This window comes from Leuciscus leuciscus (assembly GCF_965113295.1).
Source record: "Leuciscus leuciscus genome assembly, chromosome: 2".
Lineage (NCBI taxonomy): Eukaryota > Metazoa > Chordata > Actinopteri > Cypriniformes > Leuciscidae > Leuciscus > Leuciscus leuciscus.
The window spans coordinates 42,916,178-42,931,556 of NC_138726.1; the positions used below are offsets into that span (position 1 = coordinate 42,916,178).

Below are 15,379 nucleotides of genomic sequence, written 5' to 3' on the forward strand. Positions count from 1 at the left end.
CTGAACTTAATATACAAGCTTGATAAAAATGATCATTCTAGAAGAAAATTTCAGATGGCACTTAGAGGCTTTTGCATCTGAACTCATATATATATATACTGTATCTATCTATATATATATATATATATATATATATATATATATATATATATATGTATGTGTGTGTGTGTGTGTGTGTGTGTGCGCGCAGGGCTTGAATTTCGGTGCGGGAATGCGGGGATTGCGCATCATTTAAACCATTCCCGCAAGGTTAGCTTTTATAGTGCGAGAAATTCCACAAAAATATTTGCTTCATCTCAGAGCAAATGATTAAAAAATAAATTCACAGATGCAAGAAAAAAGATGTCAAACTGTCTTTTATTTTCGAATTTAATTCCTCAATCAGCGCTGGACCGGCATTCTCTGTCTTCCGCTGAGCCCTGGCCGTAGACAGATCATATGTTTCACGCTGTCAATGCAGTGGTCTGCGTTGCGCTGATCTTATTCACACTATCGAGTGTAGGTGCAGCATTCTAACATTGAGTCATAAATGAGCTGTTTGTGAAGAAATTATCCGCTTCCAAATTATGTCATTTTAATCAAGAAATTGAAACATTAAAAACCATTTTGCTCTTTATGGTGTGCGAGTGATAGAGCACGGTAACAACGAACCAACTGATCAGCTTACAGCGTAACAACATTGAATGCTCGGCCGAACAGCTGATCATAGCTGTACAGGGTGCCTTATTATTTTTTATCTCCATAAATATATCTAGTAGTAAAGCTAATGCAAGGGCTAGAAATCTATGAATCTTTTGCTGATACTTCCTTGTCATCATGGAGAGCGCAGTTCGTGGTTGCATAGCAACGACAGACGCCACGGAGAGCAAGCGCTTGTGGAAAGGAGACAGCGGCGCGCCCGCGCTTTCCACTTGTTTTTACACATCTAGAGCGACGTTGTTGATTGTTTGAGCATATGACTGCGCGTTTCTCCTTGTTTTCTATTGCTGTGCGCATGAAAGACTCTGAAACTGAGAGACATAAATACATATAGTTTAAACTGAGTTCTTAATATCAATTTGAAGGAGAGCATGGCGTATTTTGTATGACGTTTTAAAAAAAAGCAAAGAATTGAACTGAACTGAAACACATGAACGACACTGAAATAGAGACATTAATATATAGCCTAGGCCTAGTTTAAACAGAGGTCTTAATGTCAGTTTGAAGAAGAGCATGGTGTATTTTGTATACATTTTTGTTTGTTTGTTTTTTTATCTGTTTTGAGAACTGGAAATGCACAATTCATGCATACAAATCTGTAGATATTAATAAATGAAGATGATTAAATTAGACCGATGCATCAAAAGTTATTCTCCCCCCCCATAATCTTTAGATCCCCCCCATGTGACCCATGTAAGGGGGGAATTAACTTTTCATGCAACGCTTGCAGTGGAAAAATAATAAGATGCCGCTTCCACTACCTCCGGGGCTTGGGACAGCCCTGGATGCATTTAAATGAATTGTGAAATGGCTACTTGCAACCTAGAAGTGACAGATTAAAGAGACTGAGCTCTTAAATAATAATGTCAATAACCTCCTTCCTTGTATAACTAGGAAGATTGATGAATGTGAAGGGATCTTTAAAAGTAAACACCCACAAGGCTTATGTGATCAATTTTACTAAACTAAATGTATGGCTCTCACTCTATTTTAACAAGACTAAAAGATGCAATAATGCTTCCAATGTCTTCCATTTGCTCATTTGTTTACCTGGCTTTTTTTCCTGCAGCAAAATGACTCGGCATTTAAGCTAACTTATATGGCTAGCTAGAAAAATCTCTACCTTTTTTCAGCCAATAAAAGCTTTTGAAATGCACCTCTTGTTTTACTCAAGGTTTACCTGAAGGAATGTCTAATGGAGTCTAGAGGAAAATAAATCCTCAAATTAAATGGTGTGCTAGAAAAAAATACAAGAAAGCACTTTCACCTTGTTCTGAATAACCCTGGCGTGTTACATTTTAATTACTCAACACGATCTTTTAACAACACTGCATTCATATCTACAGCTAGTGAATGGCAAAAATAAACTAAAACAACAATTTTTTTTTTTTTAAAGCAGTAACGCCAGGTTCACACATTCTCTGTTTGCAGTACGTATGCAATTGCAGGAGCAGCACGCTATTGTGCTTTCTCATATGCCATGTTTGCAGTGACCAATTGATCCCAAGTAGGGCTCACAGCATCCTGTGGTGGACGTCCAACCCCGCTCACATCCAAGAGTGATGTCAGAAGCCGTAAACCCGATTTGTTGTATGTAGGTTATAGACTGAAAGGGTTTTTAGGCGTAAGGGTAGGTTTTGAGTAGGATTCAGGCATAAGGGTAGGTTTTAGGTGGGGTTTCAATATGTAGATTCCCAATTAAACAGGTTTTTTTTTTAGGCATAAGGGTAGGTTTTGAGTGGGTTTCGGTCCAGTCTGTTATAAAAAGAGAAATAAAATAAGTAAATGAAAAAGAAATGGTGTAGACAATCTGGACTGTGATTGACACGACCAATAAAATCGATACGGCTGCAGGGAGGAGTTTCCGGAAATAAAAAATCACGCTAATGTGCATGTGATGTATTTGGACATGGGTGTGGCTTCTGACGTCACACTTGGATGTGGGCCGGGTTGGATGTCCACCGCAGCCTGCAGCGGGACGCTTCTCGCTGATCCACAGCTGTATACCACAAACATTTATTCATTCGTTTTATTTCAAATCCAAAAGTTGTTACTAAAGTTTTGTCTGCATTGCGATTCTCTTTGTACGCAGCAGCCTACAGTTATACAATCTTTCATAGACCTATTCACGTTTAAACACACTAAATTTAAACAACATATTATTCAACGCATTACTTCTATATAGAAGTATACGGGGTTGACCCGAGGTTGACCGAAGTTGGTCACTTTCGTTCCAACAGAGGATGAAATGTGTCGTTATCTTTGAGAGTTAAATGACGTAACATCCCTTTCAAGTAGACGCGTGAAAGCGACGTGAGACTGAATGCATTGAAAAGCCCTCACGCTACTCATATGCTGAGAGAGAGATGAGACAATAGAGCTGCAAGATTCATCTTTAAAAGACTGTGATCTCGATTCAAACACCCACTCGATCTTCTTCCATTTCGTCTGTCTATTAAACCTTTGACAAATCATATTGCAACATTCAAATCTGTGTTGGCGCTACTGCTGACCCAGAGAGAGTAGGCTTGTCATGAAACAGCAGTCTTTTCAACCTCATAGTATCATTATTTATGTGATACAATAGTTCAAATCATCATAAAAGTACTGGGATAAAAGTTTAAAGTTCAAATATAAACACTGATGTCTACGATAGCGATCAAAATAGAGTAATCGCAATTCTAAAAAAAAAAAAAAAAATTATAATAATAAAAAAAATCGCAATACATATCGTATCGGCACCCAAGTATCGTGACAGTATCGAATCGGGAGATAGGTGTATAGTCCCAGCCCTACTAAACAACCAAGAGAAATATATGTCAACCTCAAATGTAACATTGATCTGTACATCAGCTGTTGTTTTTAAATGTGCTCTATAAATACATATGACAGACTGACTGACATCCGCATCGGGGGAATAACATTATAATCTCGTTCACAGTAGAGAAAGATGCATGTAGGCTACACAGGAAAAGTAACCGTGAAGACACTGAATTTAACATAAAACAGCCGTCATAATAATCATAAATACACTTACATTGCTGTAAATGAGTTTTTATGAATGAATGGCTTGCTCTAACTGTTGCTCTGGTCTTCGTCAACAACACGTGCTTTTGCACCCCCTGCTGGTGAGGTCGACTAACAGCAGATGGAAATTATGCTCGGTAATCTACTGCTTTTTCTGCAGTTCCTGGATTGTCAACGTTGAATTTACTGTCAAATTTGAACCTCTGAATTTGTGGAAGCGAATTTGCAAAGTGAAATAAAATGGACCGAAAATTGCCTGTTGAATATTATAGGTTGTATTTTTAAACAGTTTGAAAATTTTGGAAGTGAAATATGAAAGGTGAATATATGGATTATTGAATTTTTAATAATGAAAATGTGTTTGAAATGTTTTGAATTGAAATATTCACAGCTTAAATATTCAACCATGCTGAATTTCCGCCCATAAAAATGCAAGCCCTAAAAATACAATGCATTAAAGTGATAGTTCACTTTGAAATAAATTTTGGTATGTTTTAGCTTACCTCAAGGGCATCCAAGATGTAGGTGTCTTTTTTTCTGCAGTAGTTTCAATTTTTATATTTTTAGGTCAAACCGTTCTTGTCTGTCAGTCATATAATGCAGGTCGATGGTCACTGTCTCAAAACACAAGCACAGAGTCCAAATTAAAACAATTCCCCGTCGTCCAAATTAAACAATTCCCCATCGTAAGTACACATTGATGGCCTAAGACACGAAACGAGCGGTTTGTGTGAGAAAACGAACAGTATTTATATCGTTTTTACCTCTTATACGCAGCCATGTCGAAGTGATCTGATCTGACGTGTACGCAGACTGGTGCATAGAGATATACACTAGATGTCGCCTTAAAGACATTCGTTCCAATGAACTGCCGTAGACAAGGCGACATCTAGTGTGTATATATCTATGCACCAGTCTGCGCACACGTCAGATCAGATCACTTGGACGTGGCTGTGTATAAGTGGTAAAAACGATATTAATACTTTTCGTTTTCTCACACAAACCGCTCGTTTCGTGTCTTAGGCCATCAATGTGTACTTACGATGGGGAATTGTTTCATTTGGACGACGGGGAATTGTTTTAATTTGGACTCTGTGCATGCTCTTTGAGATAATGACCATAGACCTGCATTATATGACTGACAGACAAGAACGGTTTGACCTAAAAATATCAAAATTGAAACTACTGCGGGAAAAAAAGACACCTACATCTTGGATGCCCTTGAGGTAAGCTAAAACATACCAAAAATGAATTTCAAAGTGAACTATCCCTTTAAAATGTAAGCATGGTTAATGCAACGCATTTTTTTTTTTTTCAAGTAGTGCAATTCAACAGGCTTATTTGTTTCAAAAACATTTGGCATTATTTTACTTCCATATTCAACCTAATGCCTTTTTATTTTAAAAAGCTGTTTACTCCCACACAACTGACTACCTTCCAGCAGAGAACATTAATCAGGGCCCTCAGATTTAATGGGGAGAAAGGTTCTGAGGTGAACTGAAAGTGAAAACTGAAAAATAAATAAACAATTAACACTACTCAACGTGCCTTCAGCCTGGTTTGGCTTAATTAACATCTATCATAATAATTATTTATTTTCCCCCCTGTCTTACAGTTAATGTGTGGATGAGTAACTGGTCATAATTAAATCAAAACCAGAGTATTTATAATAAAGTTGCATTTCAGACACAATCAGACAATTATAACTGATTTTGAAGCAGACAGAAGTATAGGTGCTGGAGTAACATTACTCATATTTTATGTGTTACAGGGACGTTAGGGTGAGATCTTCTATCTCTCTCTCTCTGCTGCTTTAAACAATTCTGTTTTAAAATATTCCAGCCTGCGAATGCATTTCCCTTGCGAGCTCCACATCTCTGACTATTGAGACAGTAATTAGAGCAGTGCAGTAGTCTCTGTTCTGTGCCCCTTTTCAGCCCATTAGGGAGAAAGGGCTTAAGCTCACAGCTTACAGAGGAAATCAAAAGAACAGCGTATGTTTCCTTTGTGTGTTTTCCACAAGAAACACTTTTCAGTTAAATAACATATTTATTAACATAGTTATTTGATTGTGTAGATAATATTTATTGATATATATATAATCTCTTGCTAATAATAATGTAAAAACCTTAAATGTCACATTTGAAAAAGTTTATAATAAAAAAAGAAAAAAGAAAAAAAAGATTTCTAACCCCCCCATTTTTTTAATGGTAGTGTCAATTTTATTGATTTGAACATTATAGTGCAAAAAAGCTACAAATGTTAAATGATTGAACCTGGTGCAAAATAACATTTTCTTTCTAGTTTTTATAATCTTTCAAAAACACAATGATAAAATGTACACTAAATCATAAAGGCATAAAGCTGCCAGTCTATTAATAAAAACAAGCAATTGTTGAAATTTCAATAATTTGAATGGTGACCTAAAAAAAAACAAAAAAAAAAACAGGCATGACTGTAGTTATCATCATAAGACCATTAGCCAAGAAACAGAACTAGAGCATGTATTGTTAAGTTGCAGTAAATGGGAGGTTTAGATTCAGTCACTGGTCAGTGTTACCACAGAAACCGGTCTCAAATGTTTCATATATAGGCTGAGTATATGTCAGGGGTCACATCTCCAAGGGCCAGACCTGACGGACAACACTTATTACTGTTTAAAACAAAACAACAGATTTGCACCCACACATATACACAGACACGGCAATGTGCTCTCCTCGCAGTATAGATCAGAGTTGCATTGTGAGCAGATTCAACAAAAAGCCTTATAAAGCCTTATAAATCTGCTCCCCTGTGCCAGACTAAGGTCTCTAAGCTCCAAAAAGTCGATAGGAAGTGAGAACACTTTATTTACCTAGTCTTTAGGTTGACCGCCATGGACATCCTGTAATTAACCCTACGCTATCTCACGACCAATTCATACGAATTCGTACGAGTGAGTAAAATGAGACTGACTCGATTTGTCTAAACCCCAGTGACGGTTACGTTTAGGGGCGGGTCAGAGGTAGGTCATTCGTACGAATTCATACGAATTGGGCAACTCGTAAAATATGTACGATTTAGCAAAAATCGTACAAATTCGTACGAGTGAAAATCGTATGAATTCGTACGAATTAGCCACCTCATAAAATTCGTCGAATGACGAAGATCAAAAACGTAGTCAATTAAAAAAAAGGTATTTGTTCTGGGATTTCGACACAATGTCCAACCACAAGGAACATTTTCTATCATGTTGTTAGCAGACATGTGTCAAACAGCATTTATTTTGTATTTTTTTGATTGCAAAGATTTCCTAAGCAGGTACCAATAACAAATCAGAATCAATATGATTGTAGTGCCATCAGTGCAACTCATTTTTTAAGAGGGCCTTGGGCTACTAAACCTCTCACTAAACCAACCAGGGGGTCAGAAAAAGGATAGCACAAGCCAACAACTGCCACTGAGATGAATGGATAGCTCTCTCTCTCTCTCTCTAAGGTAACATAGACCTTTTCTGAGGTGAAAAAATTGAGAAAATCTTCCCCCAAGCAATCTCAACAATCTTACTGGTTCTGAGCAGAGATGCAAAATTAATCCCACAAATCAAGCATCTGCCTTATAGAGAGCGTGGCTTTACATAAGTCATGCAATGGTTCCACTTATCTGTCAGAATAGCACAGTAGATGTTCTGTGTAATTCACTGCGCGATTCAACCCCTATTGGAATTCAGTCAGTGTGCTGCAGTGAATGATATGAAATGTGTGTGCCTCCCACCGATTCTGCACCATCACAGTCCTCATATTTTTTACTATAGTAAAGTGTGAAAAAAGAATCAGACAACTGCACCTTCGCTAAGCGCTGCCTTATACAACTGTTGCCATCCGACATTTTCTTAGACGAGCTAAGTTCATGGAGGAACTGCATGTTTGTATAGTTTTAAACAAAAAATGATGGTACAATGGTATTAGGTCACTTATAATAGTGACACAAGGCAGGCACCCTGAGAGGATATAAGCAGTATTTTATTTTCCTTACTCCACATTGTTATAGTTAACTAAAACAAAAATTATATTTAGAATATTTTTGTTAATTGAAATAAAATAAAAAATAAATATTAGATTAAAAACTTAAATTAGAAATGTTAGCAATTAGACTCTCAGCTGATCCACATCTACCTATAGGAATCCAACACCTATCACAGCACAAGGTCCATTCAGTATTATCAGCAGCTTTATCGTGTTGCTCAGGAACTAATTACCCTCCTCCATCCCCAGCTCCTCTTGTCCACAGTCAGGCCTTGAAAATCACAGAGGCTGCATTTGAAATGGCATACTCTTTGAGCAGGTACTTCTTTTGAATAAATATTTACTTTGCGACCATTAAAAAAAAGTATGTTTTATAAAATATAAATTTATGTAGTGTATGTAATCCGGACATTTTGGTCATGTTGTCATTGTCATGTGACTTACAGTTTCAATGCGGTTCACAACTTTTCTTCTGTTGCCTCATGGGATAGTAAAGTGTTTCGTTTTTTCGCCTGATAAATAGACCTTAAGCGCCAGAAAAACAAGCGCACAGCCATCTTTAGAATTTTGTCTTTGAACTTACGTTTTTGCAGTAGCTCTGTGTATTTCTTTGGCATTGCTGTTGAAGAGTAATTAGATGGTGATGTGGATTGAATTATTGTAGAGTTAACGAAAGGTTTTAAAGGTCCCATTGCATGAAAATTTCACTTTATGAGGTTTTTTAACCTTAATATGAGTTTCCCTAGTCTGCCTATGGTCCCCCAGTGGCTAGACGTTTTGATGGGTGTAAACCAAGCCCTGGGTATTTTTGAGAAAATGAAAGCTCAGACGGGTGAATCTAGAATCTTTCCTTTATGTTGTCATAAGGGGAAAGGTTACCTCCCCTTTCTCTTCTTTGCCCCGCCCATGAGAAAATGAGAAAATGAGCTGCGCGAGTGCAATATTGGTTTTTCCTCGAGAGACATCATGGCTTGCAAACGAGCGAAGCATGGTTGCTCAGTGTTTGGATGTACAAATGAACACAAAAGTATTTTTTTAGTTCCATCATCCGAGCCTCTGAAGAATCAGTGGGTTATGTGAATTTCTGATGTGTAATTGTTCAAGTTCAGACAGATAATCTTTCTCTCAAAGTCGTTAAATACTGTTTATGCATCAGTAAATCAAGCCAGTGACTAAACGATCAACTTCACGTCGTTTCTCTTAGTAGGATGAAAATAATCTTACTTAAACTATGATTAATATATATACAGAAAGCGATGAAAGAACAATCCCTTTCCAATCACCCAAGCTGTCAATCACACAGCGCAAGTTTATCTGGACACTTGCCAAAACTCGTTATGAAATCAATGACGCTGTTACGCTGCACAACGAAGCTCTTACTGTACTTACCTCATGTTTGCATTGGTGAAATCATTGGTGAGAGTGCAGAAACTGCGTTGCAATGATAAGATCTTCATTCACGCGATCTACTGACTGTCATCTGCTCATTGCTCATCACTGCAACCTTTTATGTGATGGGAATAGATCTAAATACTTAAACTTCTCACGATTCGTTAATCTCGATAGCTGTAATAGTAAAAACGTATAATAGCTGTAATAGTAAAAGTTTTTGAGAGAGTTCCACATGTAATGCAAGATATTTCATATGCAAGCATGTCAGCCAATCACAGCAGTGGGCGTTTACACTGAAGTCTCACAGCAGACACGCCCCTTCAAACAGAGCGTTCAAATCAGAGGCTAAAACCAGGCTAGGAAATATGCCTTTTATTTCTAAATTATTACAAATTTTGATCTAAAAAACATACTAACATTATAAGGGCACCACAGGAAACATTCTAAAATAATAAAATAATCCATGCAAAGGGACCTTTAAAACGAGCGGTTCATTCATAAATCCGTAAGATCGTACCTTCGTGCTGTGGAAATACAAACTGGAAAACAACACAACAAGTGCAGCACTGCAAAGGGGTAGGGCTACATAAGGTCTATAGTTGGGAAGTGTTCGGATGCAGCCAGTGTTCTCAAGTTCTTTCCTATAGGATGTTCTGTAAAGCTGGTTGGAGTTAGCAACAGTAACAAAGCAGGCTGAGCTTAGCAAAGGGTCAATAACATGCATTGATTGCATACTCCTATGACTACTGTGGAAAGGGAAAAAAGCATGAATAAATTATCATTCACCAGGTCTGCCTAACAGCCATTGTGAGACATCTTATCAGCTTCCTAATGAGATCACTTGACATTTATTTGGATAATTGGAACAGACTCCCCTCTCTTTAACAGAAATATAAAAGTGCTTAACTACATCTATTGAAGTTTGCCTGTGTGCCGAAAACAATCTGCACTAAACACCTGGGTGTTACAGCTGTGTTAATGGGGACACAGGGTTGTTGATTAGACTGCCTGGGAGCAGTTCCAGACCTGACAAGGACGGCTGACAACTGTAATGCCTGCATGATCTGTGCACTGTAATCAGCGCCATACTTCCATTAAATCCCAAATCAGCTCAAGGCATCATTCTGGAGCTGATCTAATGGCAGGTAGAGGCTAAATTAAAAGGGTGAGGGGAATGTTTTACTGCATAGTTGAAAGGATTACTGTCAGTTGAACAAAACATTCTGCTGCTTTGTCGCTGCGCATCATACAGAACTATGATCTGGGATGTAGCCTACTCCAGCCTGATGTTCTGGCAGGTATTGTCTCTTTTATCCATTCATCAGAGACGGTGCTCAGTGATGGATAGTATTCCCTTTGTTTGGAGGAGAAGCACCAGCTGTTCTCTGAAGCGCTGTCTTTGCCATAGGAACACTTCCTCCATTTAGCCTACCTCTGTGTCCTATCACCCACATGCATCCGCAGACTCTGAACTATGCCAAAAGGGTCTTGGAAGAGAGAGATGGAGGGTCAGATACTGCGTCCGAAATCGTGTACTTTCAGAGTATGTATACCCCTCGATACTGATGAAGAGTGGGTTTTTGGTATGCGGGGGTGTATACATAAATACAATCCCAGACTTACATCTGCCATAGCGGCATTGTCCTTTAACCAAAGACGTACTCATAATAACAACTTAATTATAACAATTTATGTCTGCAAAGAAATACAAGACCAATTGCAATTCAGTTGGCAAAATATTACAATGTCACCATTGTTGATTAAATTGGTAAAAAAAAAAACACAAATTAAAAACCAGATATGACTTTTTGTCATCTATATGGTAATGGTCAAAATTATGAATGGCTTATCGTAATGGCCAGAATTTTATTATCCTATTTTTTTTATTGTTTTACTATTTTGCATAGAGGATCTTTCTGTAGTTCCTCTGGGGAGCAGTAAGCAGTCATAGCATACCAATCACATCCTGGGTTTTCAAATGTGTCACCAACTGCAGACATGATGATCTCAGTATCTTCCTCTAGTTCATAAGGAGAGGCACTGAGGCAGATTTCATGATGCCTGTAGAGAATTGGGATGCTGACAGTGGAGCTGAGAGGATGCTGAAGCTAGACTAATAAATACACGAGAGATGCGCTGGAAAAAAGCACGTGTTGAAATAGAACCGAGACATTCGGCCAACCAAAGCAATGTTTATACGTGGTAACCGTTTTTAAAACAAAAACGACCGTTAGGTTTCAGTCATGTGGTGATTGACTGAAGACCTGTGGTCAATTCTCCATTCAGCTGTCAAATCAGAAAAATTCTACTCGCTGTTACAAGCGCCTTTGTGAACAGGAAAACCAAAATACAGCATCAGGTTAGCAAACAATAACTCTTTTTCACTAAAAGAAGCCATTTGTTGTTTTTCCTCAGACAAATCACGAACTTTGTACACAACTTATGTCGCTAAAATCAGCGTCTTCTCTCACCGTTAAGAACGACAGGGTTGGTTTGGCTGCTCGCGTTTCTCGTCGCGTTTACTTTGATCATACGAATTATTTAACACGCACATAAACACGGATTTTTACAGTCTGTTTACATGCTGAAGGCGTGCTTACCTGTCATAACTCCATCGACTGTATGACATGCTCTTATTGTTGCTCAGTCCGTCCATGGCCATCTGCGGTCAACAACTGCTCGATTACACAGCGACGCCGAGCCGTATAATATTGTTGGTGTCTTGTGTTAAATCCTCGTCTTCGTCTTCGCTACAGTGAACGTCTTTAGATGCTTCTAGTGGAGAGCTGTTTGGTTGAGGGGTTTAAAATAGGTGGACTGAACCACTGGCTGTGAGAGGGGAAATGTCAGTTGTTAAAATGAGCGCACACGTTTAGATTTTCTTTCTTGAACGAAATATCGCAGTTATCCGATTTTTTTAGTTTTTTGTTGGCAGAGTTACTAACGTCAGGCTATTAGGAACCTCGCGTCTTTTCAATAAAAAAAAAATGTAAGCAGCCAATTGATTTTTCTCTTTTCTAGTGTTGAAAGTATTGCTTCTAGGCGGACAAACTGGGTGAATATTTCCCCCTTAAAAAAAAAGAAGAAAAAAAAGAGCCGGTGTTAAGCTGTAACATGTTTATGATGATGCATCAGACAATAGGCCTATAATATTTTGGGAAAATACATTTAATAGTTCAAGCAGAAAATTTAACATAAAAAGAAGCACAGCTTCTGGCATTAAGGCCTCAGAAATCCCAGCTGTCTTCTGATATTTTTTTATAAAATGTATATAATACTACAAAACAATTTATCATTTAACAATTTAAAAGGTAAGCTATATGTAAAATATTTATGGTAACACTTTCAAATAAGGTCTCATTTGTTAACATTAGTTAAAGGGATAGTTCTACCAAAATGAAAAATGTGTCATCATTTACTTTACCCTGGTGTTGTTCCAAACCTGTATGAGTTTCTTTCTTCTGTTGAACACAAAAGAAGATATTTTAAAGAATGTTGGTAACCAGACAGTGGATGGTACCCATTGACTTTCATAGTATTTTTTTCCTACTATGCATTAAAGGGTATGCATTAAATAACAAACTAACAATGAGCAATGTGATTTTACAACATTAATTAATCTTTGTTAATGTTAGTTAACAAAAATGTTAATGTTTGTGTTAGTTCACAGTGTATTAATGTTAACAGATACAACTTTTGATTTACAAATATAGTAGAAATGTTGAAATTAACATAAGATTATAAAATATGAGAAGAATATATTTGATTATTAAACTGTATTGTTCATTCGTAGCTCATTCAAACTAGCCAATGTTAACAAATGAAACTTTATTGTGTTACCTAAAATATTAAAGTCAAATGTTTGATGTAAAATTGTGCATTTTGACAATAACTGAAAAATGAATGACAAATAAAATAGTAAAAAGTAAACTCTTCTGCAGCAAATATGAGGGGGGTGATCTTTACCTCATCACTTCAGAATGTAAACAATATTTTTACATCACAAATAAAAATGAATGAATGTCTGTAAATAATTTTTTTTCACAGAAACACACAAAGAATATTGAATCCAGTCCAAAATTCACTTAAAGGGATTTACCCCAAAATGAAAATTCTGTCATTAATTACTCACCCTCATGTCGTTCCAAACCCGTAAGACTTCAGTTCATCTTCGGAACACAAATGAAGATCTTTTTGATGAAATCTGAGAGCTTTCTGTACTCTCCATAGACAGCTACGCAACTTATACTTTGACACTTAAAAAAAGTTCAAAAAGAGATCGCAAAACTAAACCATATGAATTGAGCAGTTTAGTCCAAAATGTTCTGAAGAGACAAGATCCCTTTATATGATGAACAGATTGAATTTAGAATTTTTATACAAAAGCCCGTAAAATTCTGTCAATGTAAGTTAATGCAAGATTTTCAAACTTTAATCTTACGTTTATTTAAAAATAAAGACCAAAAATTGGTAGCAACTGAAATTATCCTTAAAAAGTTTGAATATTTAAGTTGAAGTTGAACATTAAGACATCTGTGATAGAAATATTTTATGTAATGGGTATTTTCAACATTAAATGTACAGAGAAATGCAGACTAAGGATGCTCAGGTCAAAGGCCATGTACTTAACCAAAAAGTGCTTAACACAGTATACTAACAGTCATATGATTAGCTAAGATCATTACAAACCAATCACCAGAACAAAATCACAGTGAAGAAGACTTGAGTCACATTGATTTTTAATCAACTGTATGATTTAAATGTTCATGTATCTTTCTATTCAGAGAGACTCGCTTGGTTGTTGTGGTGGCCAGTGATGTCCTGGCCATGAATAAAACTTGGGAGTTGTGTCAGATATACTGTATGCTGCGCAGCGGAGAAATAGATTATACGCTCAAAAGACAACAACAGATTTATTTGTGATTGAGGTAGTAATAGAAGTACTAAAGATTCTACGCTCAAAAGACAACAAAAGAAACAGCTCAAGTGTGATTGAGGTAGTGATAGTAGCTTCTTGACGGGACGCCGTCACTTTACTTCAGGGAAGTATTGTATTGTATTGTAAGTATTCAGGTAATTCAGGGAATTACCTCAAGATACTGTAGTTATTATTTTTAACAACTGCAAGTTGTTTAAATTGTCCGTGGGGAAGAAGTCAGATTAAGTAGGTTGTATTCGTATTAAGAATTTCCACGACACATCTTATAGAGTTGAATTATATATACAGTATATTTTTTAATCTTTCATTTGATTTAACATGCTGGTTTGGGTGTCAGTATCTTTTACTATGACGTAGAGGTCACCGTTTCCATGTAAAGAGCAGTCATTATTTTAATGTAGCCATTCGCAGGCTTTAAAAATGTTGCTATTCACAATGGACTGGATCATTTATTCATCAAAACACATGAATCTGACTTTTGCCATCAGGAAATTATCTCTTTATGCATCAGTGAGACTAAATAACCACACGTGATAAACTAAATGAAAGGATAGTCACAGAATAAAAAAAACTGGAAGATTTATAGGAAAGGGTAAGTTATGAGACCTGATGGTTTATAGGTCCCAATTTTCCAGTGACTCTTTATACTCAGCCAGATATCACAGATTTGATGTCTAAATAAGGTCGCTATCACCAGGGTGAAACTCAAATCTCTGGTTTACCATACATGCACTACAAGGTAAGCTGAGCTTCAAACATATATTTGCAAGTCCAGTGACAATAAGCTGTCAATCCACCTGTTCATGACTCAGATGTACTCAAAGAACACAAAGCTGTCTCCCAAACAACAGTTCTAATAGGGTCTAGACAGTCCAAGGCACATTCTGAGCCCGTAAGAACATCAACACTTTTGTCGAATACTTAATCAGGGTGACAGGAAAGTGTTTTAAGCTGCCATTCCATTCCAGACCAGATAAATTGCTTATACCTGATTGGCACACCGATGCCCATTTTCATATTCCCTATAATAAGCCTTCATTGCCAAGAGGTGTTTGTGATTATTAAAGCCCACTTGTCCATGTCAATGTGTGTTGTCACCCATTGGTGATGCTAACAAGTATACACAGCACTCACCCACACACAGCAAATGCCACAACAAAAATACAACCCAGAGAATACATTTATGCAAATCCCCTTTTGAAGACTTTCACGTTTGTCATATTATGAGGTTAAACATTTGATGCATTAAGAGCATTTAAAGTCTTCCTGCACTGAAAAAAGTGTCATGATTTCATCATATACATTTGTTACATGTGAA

The 15,379-nt window shown here is 37.0% G+C and overlaps 1 protein-coding gene across 3 annotated transcripts in view; it reads right to left on the bottom strand.

Annotated features, from left to right (window-relative positions):
- Positions 1-12,001, bottom strand: part of tub (TUB bipartite transcription factor) — an 88,882-nt gene extending 76,881 nt beyond the window's left edge. The window contains exon 1 of one of the 3 annotated variants that reach the window (XM_082150201.1): positions 11,723-12,001. In XM_082150201.1, the coding sequence (XP_082006327.1) occupies positions 11,723-11,784 (62 nt within the window). In that variant the 5' untranslated portion in view covers positions 11,785-12,001. The remainder of the gene's footprint in view (positions 1-11,722) is intronic. The other 2 variants (XM_082150204.1, XM_082150205.1) reach the window with 2 other exon arrangements.
- Between the last annotated feature and the right edge of the window lie 3,378 nt (positions 12,002-15,379).